Source organism: Ascaphus truei, chromosome 2 (assembly GCF_040206685.1).
Source record: "Ascaphus truei isolate aAscTru1 chromosome 2, aAscTru1.hap1, whole genome shotgun sequence".
Lineage (NCBI taxonomy): Eukaryota > Metazoa > Chordata > Amphibia > Anura > Ascaphidae > Ascaphus > Ascaphus truei.
The window spans coordinates 238066133-238090907 of record NC_134484.1 but is presented as its reverse complement, the minus strand read 5'-3'; the positions used below and the strand labels follow the sequence as shown (position 1 = coordinate 238090907).

The window sequence follows — 24775 nt, the reverse complement described above, 5'->3', positions numbered from 1 at the left end:
TATTCCGATGGTACATGACTCCTGCCAGGTTACACACTTTTCTCCCAGGTGTTTCCCCTCTGTGTTGGCGTGTTTGTGGTGAAGTGGGGAATGTATTACACATATTCTGGTCATGTCCGAAAATCCAACAAACATGGACGGAACTGTTCGCCTTAATACACAAGATTCTAGAAATCACTGTCCCACACGACACAGTATATACAGTATATTGCTAGGAAAACCAATGGCCAATCATTCCAGAAAAAAAGCTAGAGTAATATCACAAATTTTAAACGCTACAAGGTGTACAATTGCCAAAAATTGGAAACAACTGCCCCCCATCCCTAAACCAAATAAATAATAAAATTTGGCATATAGTCTATATGGAAAAACTCTCAGCTTATCTGAACGATTCTACCTCGCAATTCTCTGAGATTTGGGCTCCTTGGTTCCGTCATGCAGGTATATCCCCATACATAGACTAGAATGCTTGGAACAGAGTGATACATGTGGTATTTAAATTGTTGTTTACAGTGTTATAGTGTTACAAATGCTGTCCCTTCCCCCCTTCCCTGATCTCCCTCCCCTTTATTGTTTCATAACCAGTTTATTTGTATTATTGTATTCCCCCCACCCTTTTTTGTTTTCTGATCTGCATACCTTATTGTTTATGTATATAAAATTATCAATAAAAAATTTAAGTAACAAAAGAAAAGAAAAGAAAAAAAGAAATTGCATTAGTTGGGAAAATAACAACACATTGTGAGTTGAAAATGAAATCATGAGAAACCTTTCTGGCATATCGGGAAAAAAAGAAAAACAAGACCTCCTTCACAAGCTGTTACACTGTGTGTAGATTTGTACCAGACTTTTATGCCAGATCCAATAAAGACTGGTGCAACTCGCACAGTAAGATTTTTAATGTAACCTTAACATGGCAATTATTTACTCAGTAATGTATTTCTTTTTTGCAAAAGTAAAAGTACCCAGATCAGTCTACAGTATAGTGCAGAGAATTCCAATACTCATAAAAGGTTCATGAGAAACGTCATGCGAACTTGAGTACAACATCTAGGTGGCACAGAGTATTAGAAATGATGTCCTTTAAATCTGAGAAAAAAAGTGAATTCATGTTTAACATTCTATTTCTAAACATTTGGTTCTTTTCTTATTTATAGGCTTATGATGTGGATATGTTTGGCAGTAAATATCAGTGGATCATCCCTGGATGGTATCAGGCACTGTGGTGGCAGCAGGCCAACTCGTCCACCTGTTCAAGCAAAAACCTTCTAAGTGCCATGGAAGGATATATTGGAGTGGATTTTGAACCTCTTAGCACAAAACAAATCAAGACAATATCAGGCCGGGTGAGAAAACGGCACTCAAACGGAGATTCATTTCAATGATGTATTTTTCATACACTGTACTTGTTTTTCTCTTGTTTGAAGTCTGGGTTTTGGACATGAATGTTATATTCATTCATTCAAAGCATACAGTATTTCATTACAAAGCAGGTGAAAAAAAAGATAAAGAAGGCTAACGTAAGGAGAATTTTTTTTACACAGTAAACACTATATGTAGTTAATTCAGATCAGGCTTTTAAGGGATCCTCATAACAAGTTCAGTAAGTTTAGCAGAGTGTTTAAAAATTTAATTACAGAAACTGCAGCACAATGGTCACAATTTACCATAGGTTACATCTATTTATTTCAAGTTTGTTATTGAATTGTTGGCAAAATATGAATGTCAACTTTCCCTAATTGCATGAAACTGGGGCTCTCTATTAGATAGCAAACAAGAGATAAAAAAACAGACATTTCTGTTTACTGTATATCTTAAACTGTGTGTGGGGGGTGGGGGGGGGGGACCCAGTAGTTTATACATGAAGTAAGAAAATGACAATATATTCACATATTTATCCAGGAGATCAGTATATCTGTGATTTTTGCGAAAATGGTAAAATAGAAACAGAAAAACAAACTTCTGCAAAAATTCAAATGTAAACTTCATAGAAGCAAAAACAGTCATTTGTTTCCAGCCATTATGGGTAACCAAATGTAATGACGTTTAACACTTTTAGAATGTGGTAGTAATTCAGAGAAAATACTCGTTGGGAGGGATTTCCACACTACTGTACATGGCATCAACATCAAATGGCTATTTGCTATACTGTATATACAAATGAGTACTTCGGCCATCCTCTTCATTAGCACTTTAAAGCAGAAATCCTGACTGCAAGGTTTTTGATTCTCTTCTCCCACTCCAGTTAATTTATTTACCAGGGGGCACCGGAACTGTGTATTTTTTTTTTAGTTAGTCCCAAAATTCCCCATCCAGGGGAAACAAAATGGTGGTTTAAATATCCTGCGTCACACAGGACAATGGAAAGACTCAGTCATCTGCTGTGGCTTTGTATTGCTTCCTATTGACACGGGAGATTTAAATGCTAGGAAGTAACGCTGGTACCTTTACTGGTAAGTATTTTTTTTTTTAAACAGCGGTGTAAAGTGGGTAAAAAAAAAAGCTTTTTTATTTTTCGCTCCGGGGACCCCTTACTCCCGTCCTGCAAACATAATGGTAGGTTGGATTACTGTTTTAGCACAAGGATCCCTATTCGATATTCTGTGAAGCTGCCATGCCCTTGCTTGAAAATATTCTAAATCCATACATTTGACTGGGACTGTAATCTTCACAAGGAAGGAGAGCCCCTTCAAAACATTTTGAATAGTGCCCATAGTGGTTGTGTGTCAATCATAAACTGCACCCTCTGACAGGTATTAAGGCATTACTAGAAACTCCTTGATCACCACATTTCTGGATATCTTTTATCAAGTCTTTCAATACTCTATTATTATTTTAGAACTTGTTGTTCTGTTTGCTTGCAGTACCACTCTCTTCCTTTCACATTGTAGGCTTACCTCTGTTTATTTCAATGTATGAAATATATGCCATGGCTACAGTTTTTAAGTACATCTGTCACATTTCCAATACCAGCTGTAGAAGTGGCTTTGGGTGAGCTAGGGCACACAGAAATAAAAGCTTCTGAGAGATATGGCCCCTTATTTACTAAGGGGTTCTCTTCCACAAGACACCTTCCAGCACCTGGGTTACAGCATAATGCATGTGAACGAGCCATGAGGCGACATCAGGCATTGGAAAGTGTCTTGTGTACTAGTACCGCTTACTAAAATATGGCTATTGACTAGCAATTTAAATTGAGATGATTGAACAATTACATAGAAATATAGAAACTGAGAACTTGACGGCAGATCAGAACTACTTGGCCCACCTAGTCTGCCCACTTTCCTATCTGCGGTAAATCCTCAGATCCTATGGTCTTTCTTTCATATTAGGATAGCCTTAATTCTATCCCATGAATGTTGGATGTCCTTACTATATTAGTCCCTGCACTCTATTAGTCAGGTGGGAGACTATTCCACAAGTCCACCACCCTTTCCATGAAAAAGTACTTCCATTTCTTCTCCAGTGTCCGAGCATGGCCTCTTGTCCTAGCACTCCTTTTTTTAAATATGCTTCCCTCCTGTTCTTTGTTGAAACACTTTATGCATTTGAAAGTTTTGATTATATACCCCCTTTCCCTTCTATCCTCTAAGCTGTACATATTTTGTTTTTCCAGATGAGTCTTATGATGTAGATCACGTACCATCTTAGTAGTTCTTTTTTTCACAATCACATTTATGACCCGTACCCAATATAAAGTTTTATTCCAATAAATATGAGTACAATCTTCTACAGCACAGGGAAGCAGCTTCACAACATATTGAGTAAGTATACAAGTGTTATCAATAAAACACTTGTCAAATTCATGCAGTTTCAGGTTCTCTTAGACCACTTTTTACAGGGTCCGAAATAATGTTAAAACAAATTACTTTGTTATAGATATCATAATTATTTCAACAGCACTGCTATACAATACAATTTGTTTAGTCATGGCTGGGAAAAACAAACATTCATGTGACTTTTTTTAAAAATGTTTTATTGTGTACAGACCCCCCAGCAGTATGAAAAGGAATACAATGAAAAACGATCAGATGTGGAACCAAGTAAATTTCATGGTTATGCCTATGATGGAATATGGGTAATAGCCAAGACACTGCATCGAGCAATGGAATACCTACATTCTAGCAACCGGCATCAACGGATTCAGGATTTTAACTATACAGATCACAAACTGGGGAAAATATTTCTGGATGCTATGAATGAAACTAACTTCTTTGGTGTAACGGTAAGTATATGTCTGTCTACTAATCATCCCTACGTATTTCAAAAAATGAGAACAAAAAGTTATATTCACTTAGCAGAATCTTATATCAATAGCTGTTAAAATGATAAAGTATGTCTGTCAAAATAACGTGTTCTAGCAGCTGTGCCAATCATGTAAAAACAGATTTGTTGGTTATGATAACTCGTGTCAGACAACTTCAAGTATGAACAGACATTGTATAAAAAGGTCTAGCTGTGAGTTTTATAGTTGGTGAATTAAGCGTGTGTCTATTTATGCCTGTACTCTATTTTGTGATAAGTGTCTGGACACAAATATGTGTTTCTGATTCATCTAGGTTCTCTCAGACATAATTTATTTGATTTTTTTTTTTATTGGATGATACAACATCAATATACAGTATAAAAGGTATTAGACTTGGGCTTTCAAAAATAATTGTATCCCTATTTTAAATGCCAGGAAGAAAACACATACAGATATAAAGTAAGAAAACAAAACATAAAAAGACACATTTCTGTCCGAATTACTATCCAGAGTTCCACATCCTTCTGTGTGCAGATTACCTGCTTACTCAATAAACCATGAGTTGGTTGAGAAGTGCAAGTCACAATCAGTAACTGAACCTGCTATGCACACTGAAGTGAATTAGTGTAGTTAGATTAAAGTATTTATGTTTTATTCCTTTGGTTTGTGCTACAGTATCGAGAAAGCTTAATTAGGCGTCTATTTCTAATATGAAAAAATGTTTTCAATTATTACTGGGTTTTGTAGTACACATACTTCAATATTTTGCAAAGATTTGTATTTCTTAGTGCACTGCTCATATTTTCATTTGCACTCATGGCTCAATCTTACAGTGAGTAGAACTATGCACAATTGTTTTTTAGTTGTAGATAAGCTGTCATTAAGGAAATCATGTTTTAGACATCTCTAAAACAGATCAAGTTAGGCATGAGTTGCTTTGGAACGTTGATAGTCACTAAACTATTTGGAAAATGGGTAGGAGGAGTATGGAGACAATTTTTACCTTATATTTTGTAGGATTTCGTGAAAAGTTATTCAATTAAATGTATCCAAGTTTGAATCCTAATTCAGTTCTTTTTTTAATTTCCAAAAATATGTAGAATGGTCGCAGGATTTACTGCATAATATTTTTACATAAGACTGGATATCCATTTTGATTTTTAGATTTGACAGACAGTGACACAATTAATTAGAGCAGTGATATATACCAGTAACAGAGTCAAAATTATAAATAGGAACCTGTATTTTCACTCTCAGCAGAACATTACTATTCAGTATTTATTTTGTTCGATTCTGAGTAACTAAAGCATTGAAGCTGTATTATACAGTATACAGTATGTAACAGAGTTGGACTGCCAAGGGAGTCACTTTAATGAGTTGAATCTATAACACTCCTTGGGGAGATTTCCCATTCGGAAATGTTCCATGTACTTCAATTTTATATGTGCCTTGTGGCAGACCCGACTCTTGTATAGAGAGACTGCTAATTTTGATGGTAATTTATTAGACAACCAATTTGCAGCTGCTTGTCCTTCAAAAACAGATCAGATGTTTGTTATCATATCTTCCATCATGCTTTGTATGAAGCAAATTTTGTCAAAAGTTAAAATCATCTAGTTTACAAAGGTGATAAGTGTCTATTAAACAGATACTATGATGAATCACTCTTAGGATATAAAATATCATGTTTTTCTCACCTTTATATTTTAATTTGTGTTAGATTAAACAGATATAGTATGTAGGTCACTTGACCACAGTAGGTCCTTCTCTATCTTGATATATATATATACTCTCTCTCTATATATATATACTTATGATGTATATGTGTGATGTCGGAGAGCCCCATCGCGTGCCGGCAGTGAAAGCTCGGTGGCCTGGGATACAGAGAGGAAGAGGCTTACAGGCAGCTGAGAGCCGGGGACCAGGCGTGACTGGCACCAGGGCCTGGCCAGAGGTCGGGGGAAAATCTCCAGTGCTGGCCAGGCCCCCCCAAGCAAGCAGGCCCTGTACACCAGTCCCAGCAGACCCCCCCTGTAGGCGGCCCTGCCTACTGTACATGGCACTTTTCTCCTTAGATCCACTTCTAGAAAGAAACCTGCTTATTGTCCCAAGGTTCAATAAAGAATCTGGTCGTTCTTCCTCCTCATACCAATCAGGGCCATCTTAACAGCATTATAGGCCCCAGGCAAAGCAGTGCACTGGGCCCTGCCAACTCTCCGCTACAAGTCGTAATTTTTCTCCTTCTAGCGAGTTAGCAGGAGATTTGAATGTTGAGGCGGATGATAAGAAAATGAGTGTTAAATTCTGGTCTGTGCATAGATTAGCATGTTGCCCCTATGCTCGTCGGGCCCCATGGCAACTGCCCAGCGTGCCCATGCATTAAGACGGCACTGATACAAATCATCCCACTGCAAGAACTATTTTCCAGAGTCTCTCAAATTTGCTTCCAGTCTAAGTTCCTTTAAGACCTCAGCTGTTTTCTACTTTAAATTTTTTTGCAACTGTAAATTGTCATGTTGTCGACTTAACTTTACCAGGACATACTTGAAAATGAGAGGTAGCTCTCAATGTATTTTTTTTTAAAGTATCTTTTTATTAGGGTGTTTACAGATACATTTCAAAATATTACATTGTAGCATATTGTATTTACAAATACATTTGTTTTACCCTTTTTTTTCTTTTTTTCGAACTTATAACTGGTCTTGATCTATTATCTCGACCATTTAACTTAAAACTTTGTATCATAGCTTGCTTGTGACTCCCGTTCTTTCTTTTAGTTATCATATTTGTTTAAACTAGGCTCTTCATTTTTACTCTGTTCTGTCATGTTGTTATGTTACTGTATGTTGTGATGCAGGACGTTCTCCTTATTTTACATTTCCTTTATCCGGTTTCCGTCCAGTTTAGTTTACAGTACCATCCTATCTTGGGTGTCATCTGAATTTATTTTGTTCTAGCTGGGGAAAAGAGTTTATAATCATCCCCCATTTTCGATCAAATTTGGCATACTGATTATCTCTTACTTGTTCGGTAGATATTCTGTCTATCGTGATCAGTTTAACCAAGAGGGATCTTATAAGTTCTATGTTAGGTGCTTGTGTATCTAACCATTTGATCATAATTGCTTTTCTGGCTACCAGGAGAATCATCTCTGTTGGGAGAATGGCCCCCCTATTTTGGTTGATCTTAATTGTCCAAGGTTCAGTATTGGCAAATATCATGGGGAGTCAATGTATTTTTATAAATAAAATACAGCTGCAACTGACGGATGTAGACTGCTTGCCTTGAGAATTCTGCACTTAAACACATCCCACGCTACAAGATTCCTGCAGCCAGACTAATGGTCCATCGGATTAACACAGTGGGGGTCCCTGCATTTGAATGGGACTCACACTGTGAATTCTACCAGGCTGCGAGTCCCATTCAAACACAGGGACTCCCACTGTGTTAATCCAATAGACCATTACAGTCTGCTGTGGACCATCTCAAGAGTTACTGCGAGATGGTCACAGATTTTCCTTGGCAAGCAGTCTAAAACCGGCAGTTGCATCTGTAAATAACTTCATTCTACAGTTGCCATGACTTTGTGAATGAGCCCCTTGTAATTGATAATGGTTTCAGATTCCATGTAGGTTGTTATACCTTTCACTGGACCAACAGTATATTATGTTCATAGAAAATATAGTGAAACACCATATGTGATATAACGCTCACTAAATTGTATGATTTTGTAATATGATTTTAGCCTATAATATCAAGATAGACATTGGGTGCTACCTATGTGCTGATATGAAATTGTATTTTCAAAGAAGGGAAAAGGGCCCTAAGTCATAAGGACCTTCCCCAGCAAGAAGCACATTGACGGTGCACTCCCAGGCTGTTAAAACGTAACATTTATTGTGCTTTAATTAAAATAATGATACACATATATAGTAATAATTCTTAAATCAACAATTGAACAATGTGTAACGTGTTTGCTATAAAAACTCAATATAGGAGAAGTGCAAATTGTAGACTCTGTTACTTAATCCTTATCCTTCACTGTTATTTAATCATAGGGTATTTATATATAACAATCCTATGGTGAGGGATAGGTGTAACTTCTTATATGTAATTAGCTTAACAGGGTTGAAATCAGTGGTTGAGCAGGGTCAGGAGAATTGTCCATATAACAAATGAATAAAGCCTTATAATAAATGCCTTTGTGTGATTAATGGGGTACAAGACACAGCTTACCTAATTGCTCACCATAGACTCCACATTGTGTGCATATACAACAATGACTGCTGATGAACTGGAGTGGGATGTTCCTCACTATATATAAACGTCATAGATTGAATGACACAGTTCCAACATCACTGTATAATTTTACCCTCATCTAATAGCAATTCAAATATCACTCAGTTATATTAGAAGGAGTACACAATGCCCTAAGGTCAAGTGCAAAGCACAGCAGACTGAATGGTGAGAGGTAAGTGGATTAATTCTGTGCCATGACCCCCAATTAACCAGTGGACACAACCCCTAGGTACAAGAATTCACAACCACAGGGTTAACAGTACACAACTCATGAGCCAATTTCAATTCAAGGTGCCTTCATTCATATGAACACAACAGTGGCAAATGACTGCAACAAACCAGCAGACAGCGGTGCTTGTGCTCGGCGTGATACAACCTTGTAATCTAGCCCCCCTCCTACGATGACGTCACCGCGTTCTCACGTTCTATGACATCACCACGATCGATGCCCAATGCGTTTCCCTCCCACCAGGGAGCTTCGTCAGAGGCTAATGATAGCAGGGATGCCGGTGGACCCTCAAATAACGTTTTGGTTTCTATAACTACCCACAACCAATAGCTCTGCGGTTTCACTTTTGGAAACAGCCGCGCATTGATCTATAAGGAGCGGGTACTCGGCATAACCTATATTCTTGAAACACACAGTGCAACTAAAAACAAAGCGTATCAATGTGTTAATAATAAAACTGTTTGTAAGAAATTGCATTTGTAGCCAATCTATTGTCCACAAGGTAAGTGGTGGAGGGGCAAAGAGTAATAGAGTTGATATGATCCCTTAAGGTGAGAACTCAGATTTTAGAGAATTACAATCCTTCTTAGACTGCACATGCCATGGCTCATTATTATAAGGGCATACCCTGACAAATATAAAGGCATACACAGAGGGATATTGATCATAGACAGCAATCTCACTACAAAGGATTAGATGAAGGGTGTGTAGGTAAATCCCTCATTCAAGTCAGATGGACTAAGTGTTTTTAGTCTATAAATCCATTCTGCTTCTCTCCTAAGCAGTTTGCTGTCTATATCAGCACCTCTCATGTTACCCCTAATGTTGTCAAGTCCTATGAATTTGATGCATTTGATGTCACCTTGATGCATGGTGTTGACATGACGGGCAACTGGTGTGTCTAACTCATTTTTAATTGCATTAACGTGTTCAAGTACCCGTCTACGGAATTCTCTGATCGTTTTACCCACATATAGTAGTCCGCAATCACATTCCAAGAGGTATACGATGTTGTTAGTTTTACAGTTAATAAACTGTCTTATCTCGTATTCCTTAGTATTGTTTGAGTTACTGAACACCTTAGTGGGTTTTACAAATTCACAGGCTTTACTTGATTTACATTGATACGCTTTGTTTTTAGTTGCACTGTGTGTTTCAAGAATATAGGTTATGCCGAATACCCGCTCCTTATAGATCAATGCGCGGCTGTTTCCAAAAGTGAAACCGCAGCGCTATTGGTTGTGGGTAGTTATAGCAACCAAAACGCTATTTAAGAGGGTCCACCGGCATCCCTGCTATCATCAGCCTCTGACGAAGCTCCCTGGTGGGAGGGAAACGCGTTAGGCATCGATCGTGGTGACTTCATAGAACCTGAGAACGCGGTGACGTCATCGTAGGAGGGGGGCTAGATTACAAGGTTGTATCACGCCGAGCACAAGCACCGCTGTGTGCTAGTTTGTTGCAGTCATTTGCCACTGTTGTGTTCATATGAATGAAGGTACCTTGAATTGAAATTGGCTCATGAGTTGTGTACTGTTAACCCTGTGGTTGTGAATACTTGAACTCAGGGGTTGTGTCCACTGGTTAATTGGGGGTCATGGCACAGAATTAATCCACTTACCTCTCACCATTCAGTCTGCTGTGCTTTGCACTTGACCTTAGGGCATTGTGTACTCCTTCTAATATAACTGAGTGATATTTGAATTGCTATAAGAAGAGGGTAAAATTATACAGTGATGTTGGAACTGTGTCATTCAATCTATGACGTTTATATATAGGGAGGAACATCCCATTCAGTTCATCAGTGTCACGGGATTATAGGAGTGCTCACCACAAACCGGACTGGACCGCGAGGCCGAGGTGGGGATACAGGAAAACCACCGCCCTACAGCCGCGTGACCGGGTCCGGTAAGCAGAGTCTTGTGGATAGCCTGGGTCGGGACAGGAGAGTGTAGAGTCGTAGAGGTACTTGCCAGATACGGGGTCGGAGAGATCAAGAGTAGTTGGGGTCCAACGCCAAAGTCGAGGAGAGGAGAAGGTAGAAGTCCTTAGGGCGAGCTGGGGTTCGAGGGTGCCAGAGATCGAGAGTCCAGATTCAAACAAGGGTCTGTAACGGAAGACAAGAGCAGACTGCGTAGTAGCTTGTAGCAAGCACAACTAGAGACTGACTATGCTCAGCAATCAGCTCAGGGCTGGTAGCACTAAATACTGATAGGAGCCAATGAGAGCTCCCAGCGGTGATGTCAGATGAAGGTAGAGCGCTGATAGGCTGAGGCAGGATGCAGGACAGGTGTGGGAGGAACAAGTACATTGGCGGCAGTGGAGATGGACATAGTGGCGCGTGCGCGCGACACGCACGACGGAAGGGGCGGATTGAATCTGGCGGGAGGAAAAGCCGGAACTGTAGACGCGCGCGGGGGTCTGCCCCGGTGGCGCGCATGAGCAGCAGGGGCTGCAGGGAGAGAGGAGAGGACACGGGACCAGACGCCGCGCGCCCCGACAGCGGAGGTAAGAGCCGCAGCGGGCGGCGGCATTACAATCAGCAGTCATTGATGTATATGCACACAATGGGGAGTCTATGGTGAGCAATCAGGTAAGCTGTGTCTTGTACCCCATTAATCACACTAAGGCATTTATTATAAGGCTTTATTTATTTGTTATATGGACAATTCTCCTGACCCTGCTCAACTATTGATTTCAACCCTGTTAAGCTAACTACATATAAGATGTTACACCTATCCCTCACCATAGGATTGTTATATATAAATACCCTACTGTATGTTTAAATAACAGTGAAGGATAAGGATTAAGTAACAGAGTCTACAATTTGCACTTCTCCTATATTGAGTTTTTATAGCAAACACGTTACACATTGTTCAATTGTTGATTTAAGAATTATTACCATATATGTGTATCATTATTTTAATTAAAGCACAATAAATGTTAAGTTTTAACATCCTGGGAGTGCACCATTAATGTGCTTCTTGCTGGGGAAGGTCCTTATGACTTAGGGCCCTTTTCCCTTCTTTCAAAATAGACAATATAGTGTACAGAGCTTTAGAAAACACATACTGTAGGTTTCTTCAAGTAAACTATTGCAGCACAGGTAGAATAAATATAAATCTTAAAGTGATGAGTAATGTAGGTAAACTCTGTAAGGAGTATTCAACAGTGTTCTGCCTGGTAAAAGTGCTGTCCCACAGGAGTTTTGTAGGTTGTACTTGTATATTAATCTGATTGAGTCGTGATGATGGTTGTCTCTGTACACATACATTATCATGTTTTGCATTCCATTTGTGTTACTTTCGTTTCTGTGTTCATGTTAGATGCCAATCAATCAGTTTCTGATGTTGAAAAGGTTGAAAGCCTGCATGTAGGCCATGAATTTTAGATTCCTACATATTCCCTGCTCACCCGGCAGTTCCACTCAAATCCCAACAAAACACTGACACTGATTTTGGATGTAAACATTGCCACAGCATTCATTAAATTAACATCATAAAACTTGTCAGCTAATGTTTACATAAAAAAACTGCTTCACAGTTCAGTTCAAAGTTAAAACATCCAGTCTATGCCAGCCACTGACCACTAGATCCAATGGCATTGTGACAAAACCCAACCTTGCGTAGCGCTGATGTCTGTCTGGGCTCTTGCCGACATGGTCTTTCAGGGTTTATTTAGAGAAACAATAAGGATAAGATAAGGATAAGCATTATAGTGCGTAACTCAGGCTTCTGCCTGTTTTATTTAGTCCCAGCAGGGGACTGCAGTTTCAACAGACACATGTTGGAGGCACTCAGCCATTAACCTTCAGTGGTTATTCTTATGTTAGTGACACAATATTGTATACAGCCTCTCACTTTAAGAAAACAAAATCATAAAAGTGAAGCCTATCCCTTTTAGGGAAACGAACTATACAGCAGCATAAGCCTTTCTGGTTGTTGCTGGCCAACTAACCTGGTTCCCAGCTTAAACACACTCCTGTTTAGGGTTACCATATTCTTAATATCCACAGTCTTTAGACACAGAAATATATGTTGTGTTCTAATCTGATAGATGGGGACATCGTCCCAATAGATTCTCTGCAATCCTTCCGGACACTGCAACTCATGAAGGGGGCTTCCTCCCCGAACTGGATACAGGGGAGCAGCGTGCCCCCAGATTCCAGGCTATGGGAGAGAGACTGACAGTAGTGGTGGGACCTCGGTCCCAAGTGAGTCCAGGCAAATCTTCTGGGTACTGCGATAGTTGAAGGGGGCGTCCTCCCCGAACTGCATTCATTGGAGCGGCGTTACCCCCAGCCTCCAGGAGAGAGACTGAAACAGCAAACCTTTCTGCCCTAAATACCTGTTCCTGTAATTAGGTAAGCAGGTGAGGGGGATCCAGAACCACTAAAAAATTATGGCCATGATTCTTTATCCACAAGCCTCAGTAAATGTGAAGCTGTGGAATGGAACCTTTTACACTATTTCTGCACTTTCTGACCTACACTGGCGACACACTTTATTCGAGCTCGGCTAGTCCCACGAATTCGGGTATACCCGGGTGTATTGAGGTTTGTGACTGTTTTCTGCCCGAGTGCATTGAGTTATTTTCCGGCAGGGATTGAAGCATTTTATTCCCATTGGCTGCAATACTGCACACTACATATATATATACTGCATTACAATTCATGAATTTATGCCATCTGGTAGACACGCGAAGCATTGCAGCCTATTAAATCCTAATCATTATCATTTAACAGATCAGCCGCCCATCAGCCAGGCATGAACCCAGGCTGGGAAGGCAAATGCAACGGGGCTTGTCAGAGGTGAGGAGCGGCGCATTCCAGGTATCTGCCAGGTACATACCGGGTATTTGCTCGAATAAAGTGTGTCGGTGCAGTACATAAGGCAGAAAGCTGCCTAATATCCTGGGACTATGTCACAGCATCTTACCTCGCCACAAGACTATCGGCATTGCTACTCCTCCAACTGGGGCTGAAACCAGGTAAAACACCCACCAACTTTAGGAAATGGAAACAAAAGAGACAGTGCACAATGCCAAATAGTGAAGCAAGTAATGCTATAAATTAGTAATTACAGGGTGTGGCGGTAGGGAGGGTTTGGCCCGGGGTTAACGGGGTTACCCCCCAAGGGCCCCCCTCTAACCTCACCAGGGAGACAAGGGGTTAACTGGGCTGAGGCCCAGAAATGTGATTTTACCCTTGTTATAACCTGTAAATGTATTCTCCCCTGTGTCCCTATCCCATTGTAATGTCTGGGTTAATCAGTACCTGCATAACACACACACTGGGTCATCAGGGGTTAACTGTGTAAGCCCAGTGGGCTAGTTAATGCGTTATCTGTGTATTCCCTTTGCCTCATGGGCCTGCAACTGCCTGTGTCAGAGTGTAAGTGATGTCTGGAACATGAGGGGAAAGGGGGGGAATATTTTAACCTGTCTTGCCTGCCAGCAAGGTATTCTGAGCTGGGGTCTTAGAGAAGAGAAGGTTTTAGCACCCCACATGATAGATGCAGATGGGGGACATATATTTTTGATAAAGTGACTTTTTGCAGTTTGTGGAAATGTCCAGAAACCAAATGGTTTGCCTCATCTGAGTCTAGTCACTTGCCTATGCACGCTTCCTCTCTCCCAGTGCATATCAAAAGAGAGGTGTGATACATCGCCCTGATCAATAGGTAACTGACCTAATTGGTTATGCGAGAAGCCAATAGCCCACTTCAAAAGGTTTTATTGATGGGGCCAGGGGGGGGGGGGCTACCCCCAACAGGATATCAAAAGTGAGTAACTTTATTAAATATAAGAATACTATGAGATGTCCTTGGCTGAAAAGGATAAGAATTACATATGTGTATCCGTTGGATGTAGCCCATCGTTTTGAGGCTAAACATTGTACATTTACCTGTTACGAAATGCCAGATATTAATATCTCTATTAATGTTCATATTACAATGTAATTTTTGGTCTTCCTGCGAGCGTCAGGTGTCACCGGCCGTATTAATATATCTCACCTGACTGTGTGTATAACGGAACCGGATATTTTAATACGTTTATATTTTATGCTTAATAGTGTATCATAAGGTATGGACAAAGACCCAGAGGAAATTCTTTTGGGCCATAAGGTAGCAGATGGCCCTGGGGACGCCGCTATGTCTAGGATTTAAGTGCTGTTCAAAGAGTTTTATCACCCTCACTGTTTATCCGAAGCCCAAACCAGGGCAGGTCTTACGTGTTCCAGTTAACAACTTTCAACAAAGGTTTTCCTGCCAGAACTCCAAATGGTGGACTGGCTGGCATTCCTGATGTAAATGTGGGGCTTCAGAAATGAGACCCCCAGAGTTCTACTGCGCATGTGCCAACTAGCAGGGGGGCATGGGTCAGAATGCTTTCCCACGTTAGTGAGTGGCTGGAGGTAATTGTAAACCAATCCCCTGTGCTTAAGGTTAAGAATAGAAGGAGAAAGGTTTATAAACTGCTGTCCACCCATATATCCTTTGTCTTCGTTTGCTGAATGATTTCCTGATTGCTGAGAGAAATGCCATGCAATGTCTTGGGCTGATTGCTGGATGAAACTGCCAGTTCAGATGGGACTGTTTTCATTATTTTCATCTTTTAAGTAAGTGTCTATATTTTGCCTGTTATTGTACATATCTGCTGTGTTCACCTTTCTCAAGGAATAAAATCACTTTATTATATCTTAAGTCTCGTCCCAGTTCAAACCCAGGTATATACATATATATTTATATATATAGTTTTGGGGTACAATTACAGCCTGTCGCAAGCTCTCGTGACAGGCTTGTAATTAACTGGTGGCAGCGGTGGGATTGAACTGGACCTGGATTACAGTATTCTGCGGGGTACTGTGATCCAGTGGGAACTTGATGGTAATTGCAAGTTCCTGGGACTAAAGATATTGAACACACAGTGTACAACATATAACACAAGATATGGCACCTCCTCACTGTTCCCCTACTTGTGAGAAGCATTTCCTCCAGAACAAAAGTGCCGGCCATCCGTCTGACTGGAGCCGGGCACTGAGACCGGAGGAGTGCATCAAGTCGGCGCGGGGACCAGCAGCCAGCAAGGCTGAGAGAGAGACAGCAATCGGTGAGCATGAAACCCGGCATGCTGAGCAAAGATCCACAGCTGCAGCTGCTGTAACCATCACACCGCCCGGAGAGCAGGGAAGGGACCCAGCTCCGGGACGGCAGAGACTTGTGGAGGGAGTGGGTGGTCTTGCACCAGGAGAGGTATTGGCCGTTGCGGCGGCCAGTCTATTTTACCCAGAATTGCTGGCCCTGATGTTTGCGCAGGGAGAGATGTCCCCGGCTGAACGGCTCGAGCAGCTGAAGCTGGCGATGATCCGACCCACTTATCCCCTCCCAGAGCCCGGCGCTCAAGCCTCTCCGCTCTGGACTCCGTTGCCCCTTGCTGGGGTTAGTCCACCGGCGGCGGAGAAGCTCTGGAATGAGCCCGGCGCTCAGGCAACTCCGCTCTGGACTCCGTTGCCCCTTGCTGGGGTTAGTCCACCGGTGGCGGAGAAGCACCGGCAGTTGATGCGGCACTGCCAACAAACGGGCCACAATAATGCCCAGTGCCCTGACCATGCGCGGTCAGGCGAAGAAGCCCCTCAGGGCCAACGCTCACGAGCTGCGGAAAAGATGACCCAGTTAGCGGCATCCTCTGATGGCTCCCGCCCAGCCGGGGCGACAACCCTCCGCGGGACGTCTCCTGGAGAACCTAGACGGGCTGCATCAGCAACAGCGGCGGAGAGCAGCGGCCATCCACCGGATCCCGGTGGAGAACCAGCGGCGGCGGCAGAGAAGACGCCGCCACTCCGGCATCCTGCCGGCGGCAGTTTTATTCAGGGGGAGGGACAGGGGTTGCGGGAGGGGGTTATTTTACCAAGTTTGCATGGAGCTGAGTTCCTCCACAAAGACCTGGGACCCTTGTCCTGCACCGTTTTACCTGTACCCAACCCGGGCGCTGTTGCGGCAGCGACCGGTGCTGCCCAGCCCAGATGGGGCCGGCGGCGGCCGCTCCAGTCCCCCTGCAATGGGGACCAACGAAGGTGGCGGTCTCTGCGGGGACCAGCAAGGTAAGCCAGACCAAGTCGCAGACTGACTCTGACTTATGTTTCCCTGTGACTGTACCCTGTTGTTTCACTCTAGGGGTGACTGGGGGGTGGCAGGAGATAGGGGCACCAGGGGAGGGGAAGGAAGGGCAGCTGGTAGGGTAGTCAGGATTCCCCATTACCTTGGCGGGGCAGCAAGGGGACTCTCAGTTAAGAGCCCCACTGTTGCAGCCTTGCTATGGGCTGGAGGTATCCGGGGTTGTGGCAAAGTTAGACCACCCCCAGATTACCTGCCAGCCAGGAGCTAAGGTGGGTGCATCTGCACCAGCAACCCTGAGCTCACCTCCGGTAATGGGGGCACAGCTTCAGGGAGAGGGGCTAGCCCCGTTAGCACCCAGCTCTAGGGTAGGATTGCCTGGGAGAGGGTTGGGTGGGCCAGTGGGAACCGGGGAGGGAAGGCAGCGAGTGAGCCAGCCAGTTTTCCCCGTTACCCTGGCAAAGCCTCAGGGGGTGTCTCAGATCAGCAACCCCCTGTTGCAGCCTTGCTATGGGCTGGAGGTACCAGGGGTTGTGGCACAGTTAGACCACCCCCAGATTACCTGCCAGCCAAGAGCTAAGGCGGTTGCATCTGGAGAGATGCCCCTGGGCTCATCCCCGGTAATGGGGAGACAGTGTCAGGGAGATGGCCTCACTCAGGTGTCCCTAGGGTCCAGGCTAGGATTAGCTAGGGAGAAGCGGAGTGAGGGGAGGCTGCAGGTAGGTAGCCAGCAGCAGATCTCAGTGAGAGAAGGAGGGCTAGTGGTAGCCAGGGAGGGAAAGCATCAGGTAGTGACGCTAGAGTTTCCCGTTACCCTGGCAGAGCCCCAGGGGTTTTCTCAGATCACCAACCCCCTGTTGCAGCCTAGCTATGGGCTGGGGGTATCCGGGGCAGTGGCAGGCTTGTGCCACCCCAGGGATACCTGCCAGCCAAGCGCTAAGGCGGTTGCATCTGGAGAGGTGCCCCTGAGCTCATCCCTGGTAAGGGGGAGACAAGTTCAGGGAGGTAGGTGCACTCAGGTAGTTCCAGGGTCTAGGGTAGGATTGCCCAGGGAGGAGAGGAGTGCAGGTGGGCTGCAGGGAGGTAAGCAACAGGCTGAGGTGCTGGGCCTAGGGGAGGCTAGGCAGGGAGGCACCGTGGAGCAGGGGGAGATAGGAGGTCAGTGGGGTGTCAGGCAGCTGGCAGAAGCTAGGGATGGGCTAGGTAGGCAGAAAGTCCCTTGCTATGACGGGCCAGGAGTGACCCCCCTGACAGATTCCCCCGGGTCCCCAAAGGAAGGGCTGTGGGTAGATAGGCAGCCAGGGAGGAGAGTCAGGAGGATAGCGGAGCAGCTACAGGGTGGCACAGAGCCAGGGCAGGTAGGGTCCCTACAGAATAGTGACATAGCCCTTTCCCAGACTTGGTTGACAGGAAAGCGACGGTCTGTGCTGGATAGCTGGTCTCCTGCAGATGCAGAGACATGCCAGTCTCTGGGCAGTGTGCAGCCTGGACTGCACAGGAGCCCCTTTCACCATGGACTTGGTTCCCAAGGCACTGGGTGGGGGGCAGAGGGAGGCCAAGGAGAATGCCCGGCGTTGCAGGAACTGGACTTTACAATCCACTGTGTACTGGTCAATGCTGGAGGACAATTTTGCCAGGCCAATCCCTCAGGACGTATTGAGTGCGTCAAGAGCGCCAGTGGTATCCCAGGGCCATGGGGAGGCCGCTGGGGTACCAGGGGCCCTTGAGCAAGGGAGGTGTGGCGGTAGGGAGGGTTTGGCCCGGGGTTAATGGGGTGACCCCCCAAGGGCCCCCCTCTAACCTCGCCAGGGAGACAAGGGGTTAACTGGGCTGAGGCCCAGAAATGTGATTTTACCCTTGTTATAACCTGTAAATGTATTCTCCCCTGTGTCCCTATCCCATTGTAATGTCTGGGTTAATCAGTACCTGCATAACACACACACTGGGTCATCAGGGGTTAACTGTGTAAGCCCAGTGGGCTAGTTAATGCGTTATCTGTGTATTCCCTTTGCCTCATGGGCCTGCAACTGCCTGTGTCAGAGTGTAAGTGATGTCTGGAACATGAGGGGAAAGGGGGGAAATATTTTAACCTGTCTTGCCTGCCAGCAAGGTATTCTGAGCTGGGGTCTTAGAGAAGAGAAGGTTTTAGCACCCCACATGATAGATGCAGATGGGGGACATATATTTTTGATAAAGTGACTTTTTGCAGTTTGTGGAAATGTCCAGAAACCAAATGGTTTGCCTCATCTGAGTCTAGTCACTTGCCTATGCACGCTTCCTCTCTCCCAGTGCATATCAAAAGAGAGGTGTGATACATCGCCCTGATCAATAGGTAACTGACCTAATTGGTTATGCGAGAAGCCAATAGCCCACTTCAAAAGGTTTTATTGATGGGGCCAGGGGGGGGCTACCCCCAACAGGATATCAAAAGTGAGTAACTTTATTAAATATAAGAATACTATGAGATGTCCTTGGCTGAAAAGGATAAGAATTACATATGTGTATCCGTTGGATGTAGCCCATCGTTTTGAGGCTAAACATTGTACATTTACCTGTTACGAAATGCCAGATATTAATATCTCTATTAATGTTCATATTACAATGTAATTTTTGGTCTTCCTGCGAGCGTCAGGTGTCACCGGCCGTATTAATATATCTCACCTGACTGTGTGTATAACGGAACCGGATATTTTAATACGTTTATATTTTATGCTTAATAGTGTATCTTAAGGTATGGACAAAGACCCAGAGGAAATTATTTTGGGCCATAAGGTAGCAGATGGCCCTGGGGACGCCGCTATGTCTAGGATTTAAGTGCTGTTCAAAGAGTTTTATCACCCTCACTGTTTATCCGAAGCCCAAACCAGGGCAGGTCTTACGTGTTCCAGTTAACACCTTTCAACAAAGGTTTTCCTGCCAGAACTCCAAATGGTGGACTGGCTGGCATTCCTGATGTAAATGTGGGGCTTCAGAAATGAGACCCCCAGAGTTCTACTGCGCATGTGCCAACTAGCAGGGGGGCATGGGTCAGAATGCTTTCCCACGTTAGTGAGTGGCTGGAGGTAATTTTAAACCAATCCCCTGTGCTTAAGGTTAAGAATAGAAGGAGAAAGGTTTATAAACTGCTGTCCACCCATATATCCTTTGTCTTCGTTTGCTGAATGATTTCCTGATTGCTGAGAGAAATGCCATGCAATGTCTTGGGCTGATTGCTGGATGAAACTGCCAGTTCAGATGGGACAGTTTTCATTATTTTCATCTTTTAAGTAAGTGTCTATATTTTGCCTGTTATTGTACATATCTGCTGTGTTCACCTTTCTCAAGGAATAAAATCACTTTATTATATCTTAAGTCTCGTCCCAGTTCAAACCCAGGTATATACATATATATTTATATATATAGTTTTGGGGTACAATTACAGCCTGTCGCAAGCTCTCGTGACACAGGGTAATAAATCTGCGTACATAAAAACAGTGGAATAGGTGCATTTAGTGTGTTTCACACAAGTTACCACTCAGCAACTGTTGTCAGAAGAGTCTGGAGCTTGCTTCTCTCAGCGGGGACGCTACGTTGGTTCAGGAGCAGGATTAATGTCCAAAACCCCTCATCCAGCAGTACATCGCTCCCAAGGGGATTTCCCTTTACAGCAACCAGGCTCCGTTGCAGGTATTGGTGCTTGGTGGGACCGCTCGCGCTTCCAAGCCGTCTGGTGCAGCTCGTGTAGCTCAGCGAGCAGATCCACTGTACGGGGGTGAGACCTCAGCTCTGCAAGTGTACACTCGGCGTGCCATGTTGTCGCTCCGTCGCGGGATCCTGCGTGATGACGTCACAGTCTCCGTCAGATCACAGATCACGCAGTATCCCGCGACGGAGCGACAACGTGGCACGCCGAGTGTACCCTTGCAGAGCTGTAACGCGGATCCGCTTATAACGGGTTTGAGCGTGGACCCCGAATTAAAAAAAAAATATATATTTTTTTTTTTACATTTTTTTTTTCACACTGCACACACTCACAGCACACTGCACACACACACACACACACACACACACACACACACACACACACACACACACACACACACACACACACACACACACACACACACACACACACACACACACACACACACACACACACACACACACACACCACACTGCACACTGCACACTGCACACTACACACACACAGCACACTGCACAACACACTGCATACATTCATAGCACACACTCACAGCACACTGCATACATTCACAGCACACTGCATAAACTCACAGCACACTGCACACACACAGCACACTGCACACACACAGCACACTGCACACACACACACTGACTCACTGACACACACAGTCTCACACAATCAAATACACACACACACACACAGAGACACACTGTCTCTTTAAGGGAGCTTGCTCTCGCAAGACGGAAGCAGAAGCAGGAAGCAGAGACAGGGAGAAGAGCTGTCAGATGCTGGGTAAGTGCTGTGTGCTGTTGCCGCTGCCTCACCGGGTCTGGGAATGCTGGGAGAGTTCACAGATTTCCCCCTCCGGCAAACACGGTACCACCACAAACAAAATGTAAAAAAAATATATATATATTTTTTTTTCGGCGGCCATTTTTTTTCCGCGACCCCGTTTATAACGTGTTGGTCACGGGTGGCTCCCGAGGACCGCACTATAATGGGGTTAAGCTGTATATATATATATACTAGCTGATATACCCGGCGTTGCCCGGGCGTGGAAGGGCAGGGAGCATGGAGTGGAAGCGCGGGGGGGGGGGGGAAAGGGGCATCGAATGGCGGGGGGGGAGGGGCGTCGAACGGCGGGGGGAGGGGCGTCAAAGGGTGGGGGGGGGCAAGGGGCGTCAAAGGGCGGGGGGGGCAAGGGGCGTAGAAGGGTGGGGAGGGCAAAGGGCAGGGGGGCAAACAGCAGGGAGGGGCGGGGGGGCAAATGGCAGGGAGGGGTGGGGGGGGCAAAGGGTAGGGAGGGGCAGGGGGGGCAAAGGGCAGGGAGGGGCGGGGGGCAAAGGGCAGGGAGGGGCGGGGGGGCAAAGGGCAGGGAGGGGCGGGGGGGCAAAGGGCAGGGAGGGGCGGGGGGCAAAGGGAAGGGAGGGGTGGGGGGGCAAAGGGCAGGGGAGGGAGGGGAGGGCAGGGGGCAAAGGGCAGGGGGAGGGGAGGGCAGGGGGAGGGAGGGCAGGGGGCAAAGGGCATGTGGGTAGGGGGGAAGGGGGCAAAGGGTAGGGTGGGCAGGGGGCAAAGGGCAGGAGGGGCAGGGGGCAAAGGGCTGGGGGGGCAGGGGGAAAAGGGCTGGGGGGGCAGGGGGCAAAGGGCTGGGGGAGGGAGGGCAGGGGGCAAAGGCCAGGGGGAGAGAGGGAAGGGGGCAAAGGGCAGGGAGGAGGGAGGGCAGGGGTAAAGGTCAGGGGGAGGGAGGTCAGGGGGCAAAGGTCAGGGGGCAAAGGGCAGGTGGTAGGGAGGGCAGGGGGCAAAGGGCAGGGGGGGCAGGGGGCAAAGGGCAGGGGGGGCAGGGGGCAAAGGGCTGGGGGGGCAGGGGGCAAAGGGCTGGGGGAGGGAGGGCAGGGGGCAAAGGCCAGGGGGCAAAGGGCAGGGGGAGGGAGAGAAGGGGGCAAAGGGCAGGGGGAGGGAGGGCAGTGGGCAATGGGAAGGGGAAGGGAGGGCAGGGGGCAAGGGGCAGGGGGGTAGGGGGGTAGGGGAGTAGGGAGGGTAGGGGGGGGCAAAGGGCAGGGGGAGTCAGGGATGCGGTAAATAACCCATTCCCCTGCGTGTACTCACCTTGTACATGGCTGCGCTCCTCTTCCTCCGGGTCACGGCCTCCCTCCTCCTCCACCTCGGGCTCCTCCGTGGCGAGGCTGACACGCTCCGGTGAGGAGGTGCTGTGCCTCTCGCGGGGAGAGGCGGAGACAGCCGGAGGAGCGCCCTCGGGGACGGGGAGCGGCCTGTGTGATGGGAGAGCTGCAGAGAGCGTGCTGAGTGTGTGTGTGGGGGGGGGTGAGCGGGGGGGGGGTGAGCAGGGGGGTGAGCGGGGGGTAAACGGGTGAGGGAGAGCACCGGGTGAGGGAGTGGCCTATGGGTGGTGAGAGCCATGGGGAGCGCTCTCGGGGATGGTCAGTTGGGGGAGCGGTCTATGTGAGGGGAGAGCCGCAGAGAGCGAGGGGGGTGGTGTGTGTGTGTGTTTTGGGCCGTCAATCCGCCTCAGGCCAATTTGATGTGTGCGGGGGCGGGCGGCCCAAGGGACCAATGAGATTTCCCCTAGGGACACAGGCCATGCAGACAAACATATTTCACAAATATATAGTAGATATATACAGTATTTGGAAAACTGGAACATTTTGGAGGTTTGCACTTAAGATTGCAGATTTTTTGGGGTGACTTTGGTGCCGATTTGTTTGTTGGCATCCTCATGGCCAAAAATTGATAATGTAACAAAAATTTGCATTAGGCATGCTACAATGTACCGAAAATATGAATGAAGCTTTTCAAATGTTCACGAAAAAGTGCACACATTTTCATGAAAATGCTCACCAATATTCAATGTGCAAGTGTTTTAATGTATTTACATGAATATTAAAGCAGCAAAACATGTAGCACTATGCGATTTAAAAAAATAAATAAAGCAAAAGATTAATTACAGGATTGAAGCAGGGGGTCTCCGGAGCTTAACATGGTTAATTTCAGCTCCGGGGACCCCCTGCATCCAGAGATACTTACCTCTGTAGGGGGTGCTGGTATCTCTGTGGAGTTTAAATGTTCAGATCAAGTGGGCCAATAGTAAACTGCAAGAAAGGACCTTGCGGCTTCCTACTGGCCCGCGTTATGTGGGACATTTAAACGCCTCCATTTCATTAGGCAGTTCCTTGCCTGCAAATACTGGCTGCAATTAACACAGTTAAGCGCCGGAGACCCCTGCTTCAATCCTGTAATAAAAAAATAAAACATTTTACATTGCGCGGTGCTACATGTTTTTCTGCTTTATCAGATCAAACTGTGACAACATTGCACATCGTTACCGCATAGCAACCAGATTAGTATCAGATTAGTCTAGGAAAAGAGCACAGACAAGAAATGGTTGCATGTACATTCAAAAAATAATTTATTAGTGAAACACCCCTATCCACCTCCGCCCTCCCCCCCCCCCCCCCCACTCCCTTGGCAGCAGGGTTAGGATGTACAGTGTATAAAAGAACTGTGGGTACAGTCTCTGTGAGTATTGACAGGGTTTAGACCTGTTCAAAGTGAACTAGCTCAGAAGTTACCTTATTCTTCTCAGGGTTTGTTGGTGAACCCGTGCCAGCTTGTGAAGAGGAGTTAATAACCAAAACAGGGCGCTAGGAACTTTGTCATTTGAGTTTATTCAGAACAGTAGCAGCATATTCCATGTCAATCAGGACAGGTTTTCGACATACAATATACAGCATCCATCTCTGGCATTTAGAGGAAGTCCATCCTTGATCCCAACATATATCTGGGGATGGCACCTAGCATAGATCCACTCCAAGTCCGTCCCTTCTTAAACCTGGGAATGGAAACAGATCAACCCTACCCAGGTCCCTACTTAACCCTGGGAAGGGATTGCTTCCTGCACAAATGCATATGCAACTAGCACCTCCCTGGGGCCCTGTACTCTGGAATACTGTCCCTGCTGGAAAACGATACGGATGGTTCAGCTGCTTTACCTACCCCACAGACCAGCATAGCTTGGAGGCCCCAATTTGATGGGTCTGGGGATGGGGTTCAAAATAGACAGGATCCCCGGCGTTAGGGATCCCTGGAGGCTTTTCCTGGATGTATGGTCCTCCCTGGGGTTCTGAGGAACAAAAGGGTGGAAACCCCACCTTTTATACCCAGGGGTGTGGCTGATACTCTGCACCAGT

The 24775-nt window shown here is 45.6% G+C and overlaps 1 protein-coding gene across 2 annotated transcripts in view; it reads left to right on the top strand.

The window, feature by feature from the left end:
* GABBR2 (gamma-aminobutyric acid type B receptor subunit 2) overlaps positions 1–24775 on the top strand; it is a 1005342-nt gene that overhangs the window by 535291 nt on the left and 445276 nt on the right. For both annotated transcript variants that reach the window (XM_075585987.1, XM_075585988.1), the window contains exons 6-7: positions 1158–1346; positions 3989–4225. In XM_075585987.1, the coding sequence (XP_075442102.1) occupies positions 1158–1346; positions 3989–4225 (426 nt within the window). The remainder of the gene's footprint in view (positions 1–1157; positions 1347–3988; positions 4226–24775) is intronic.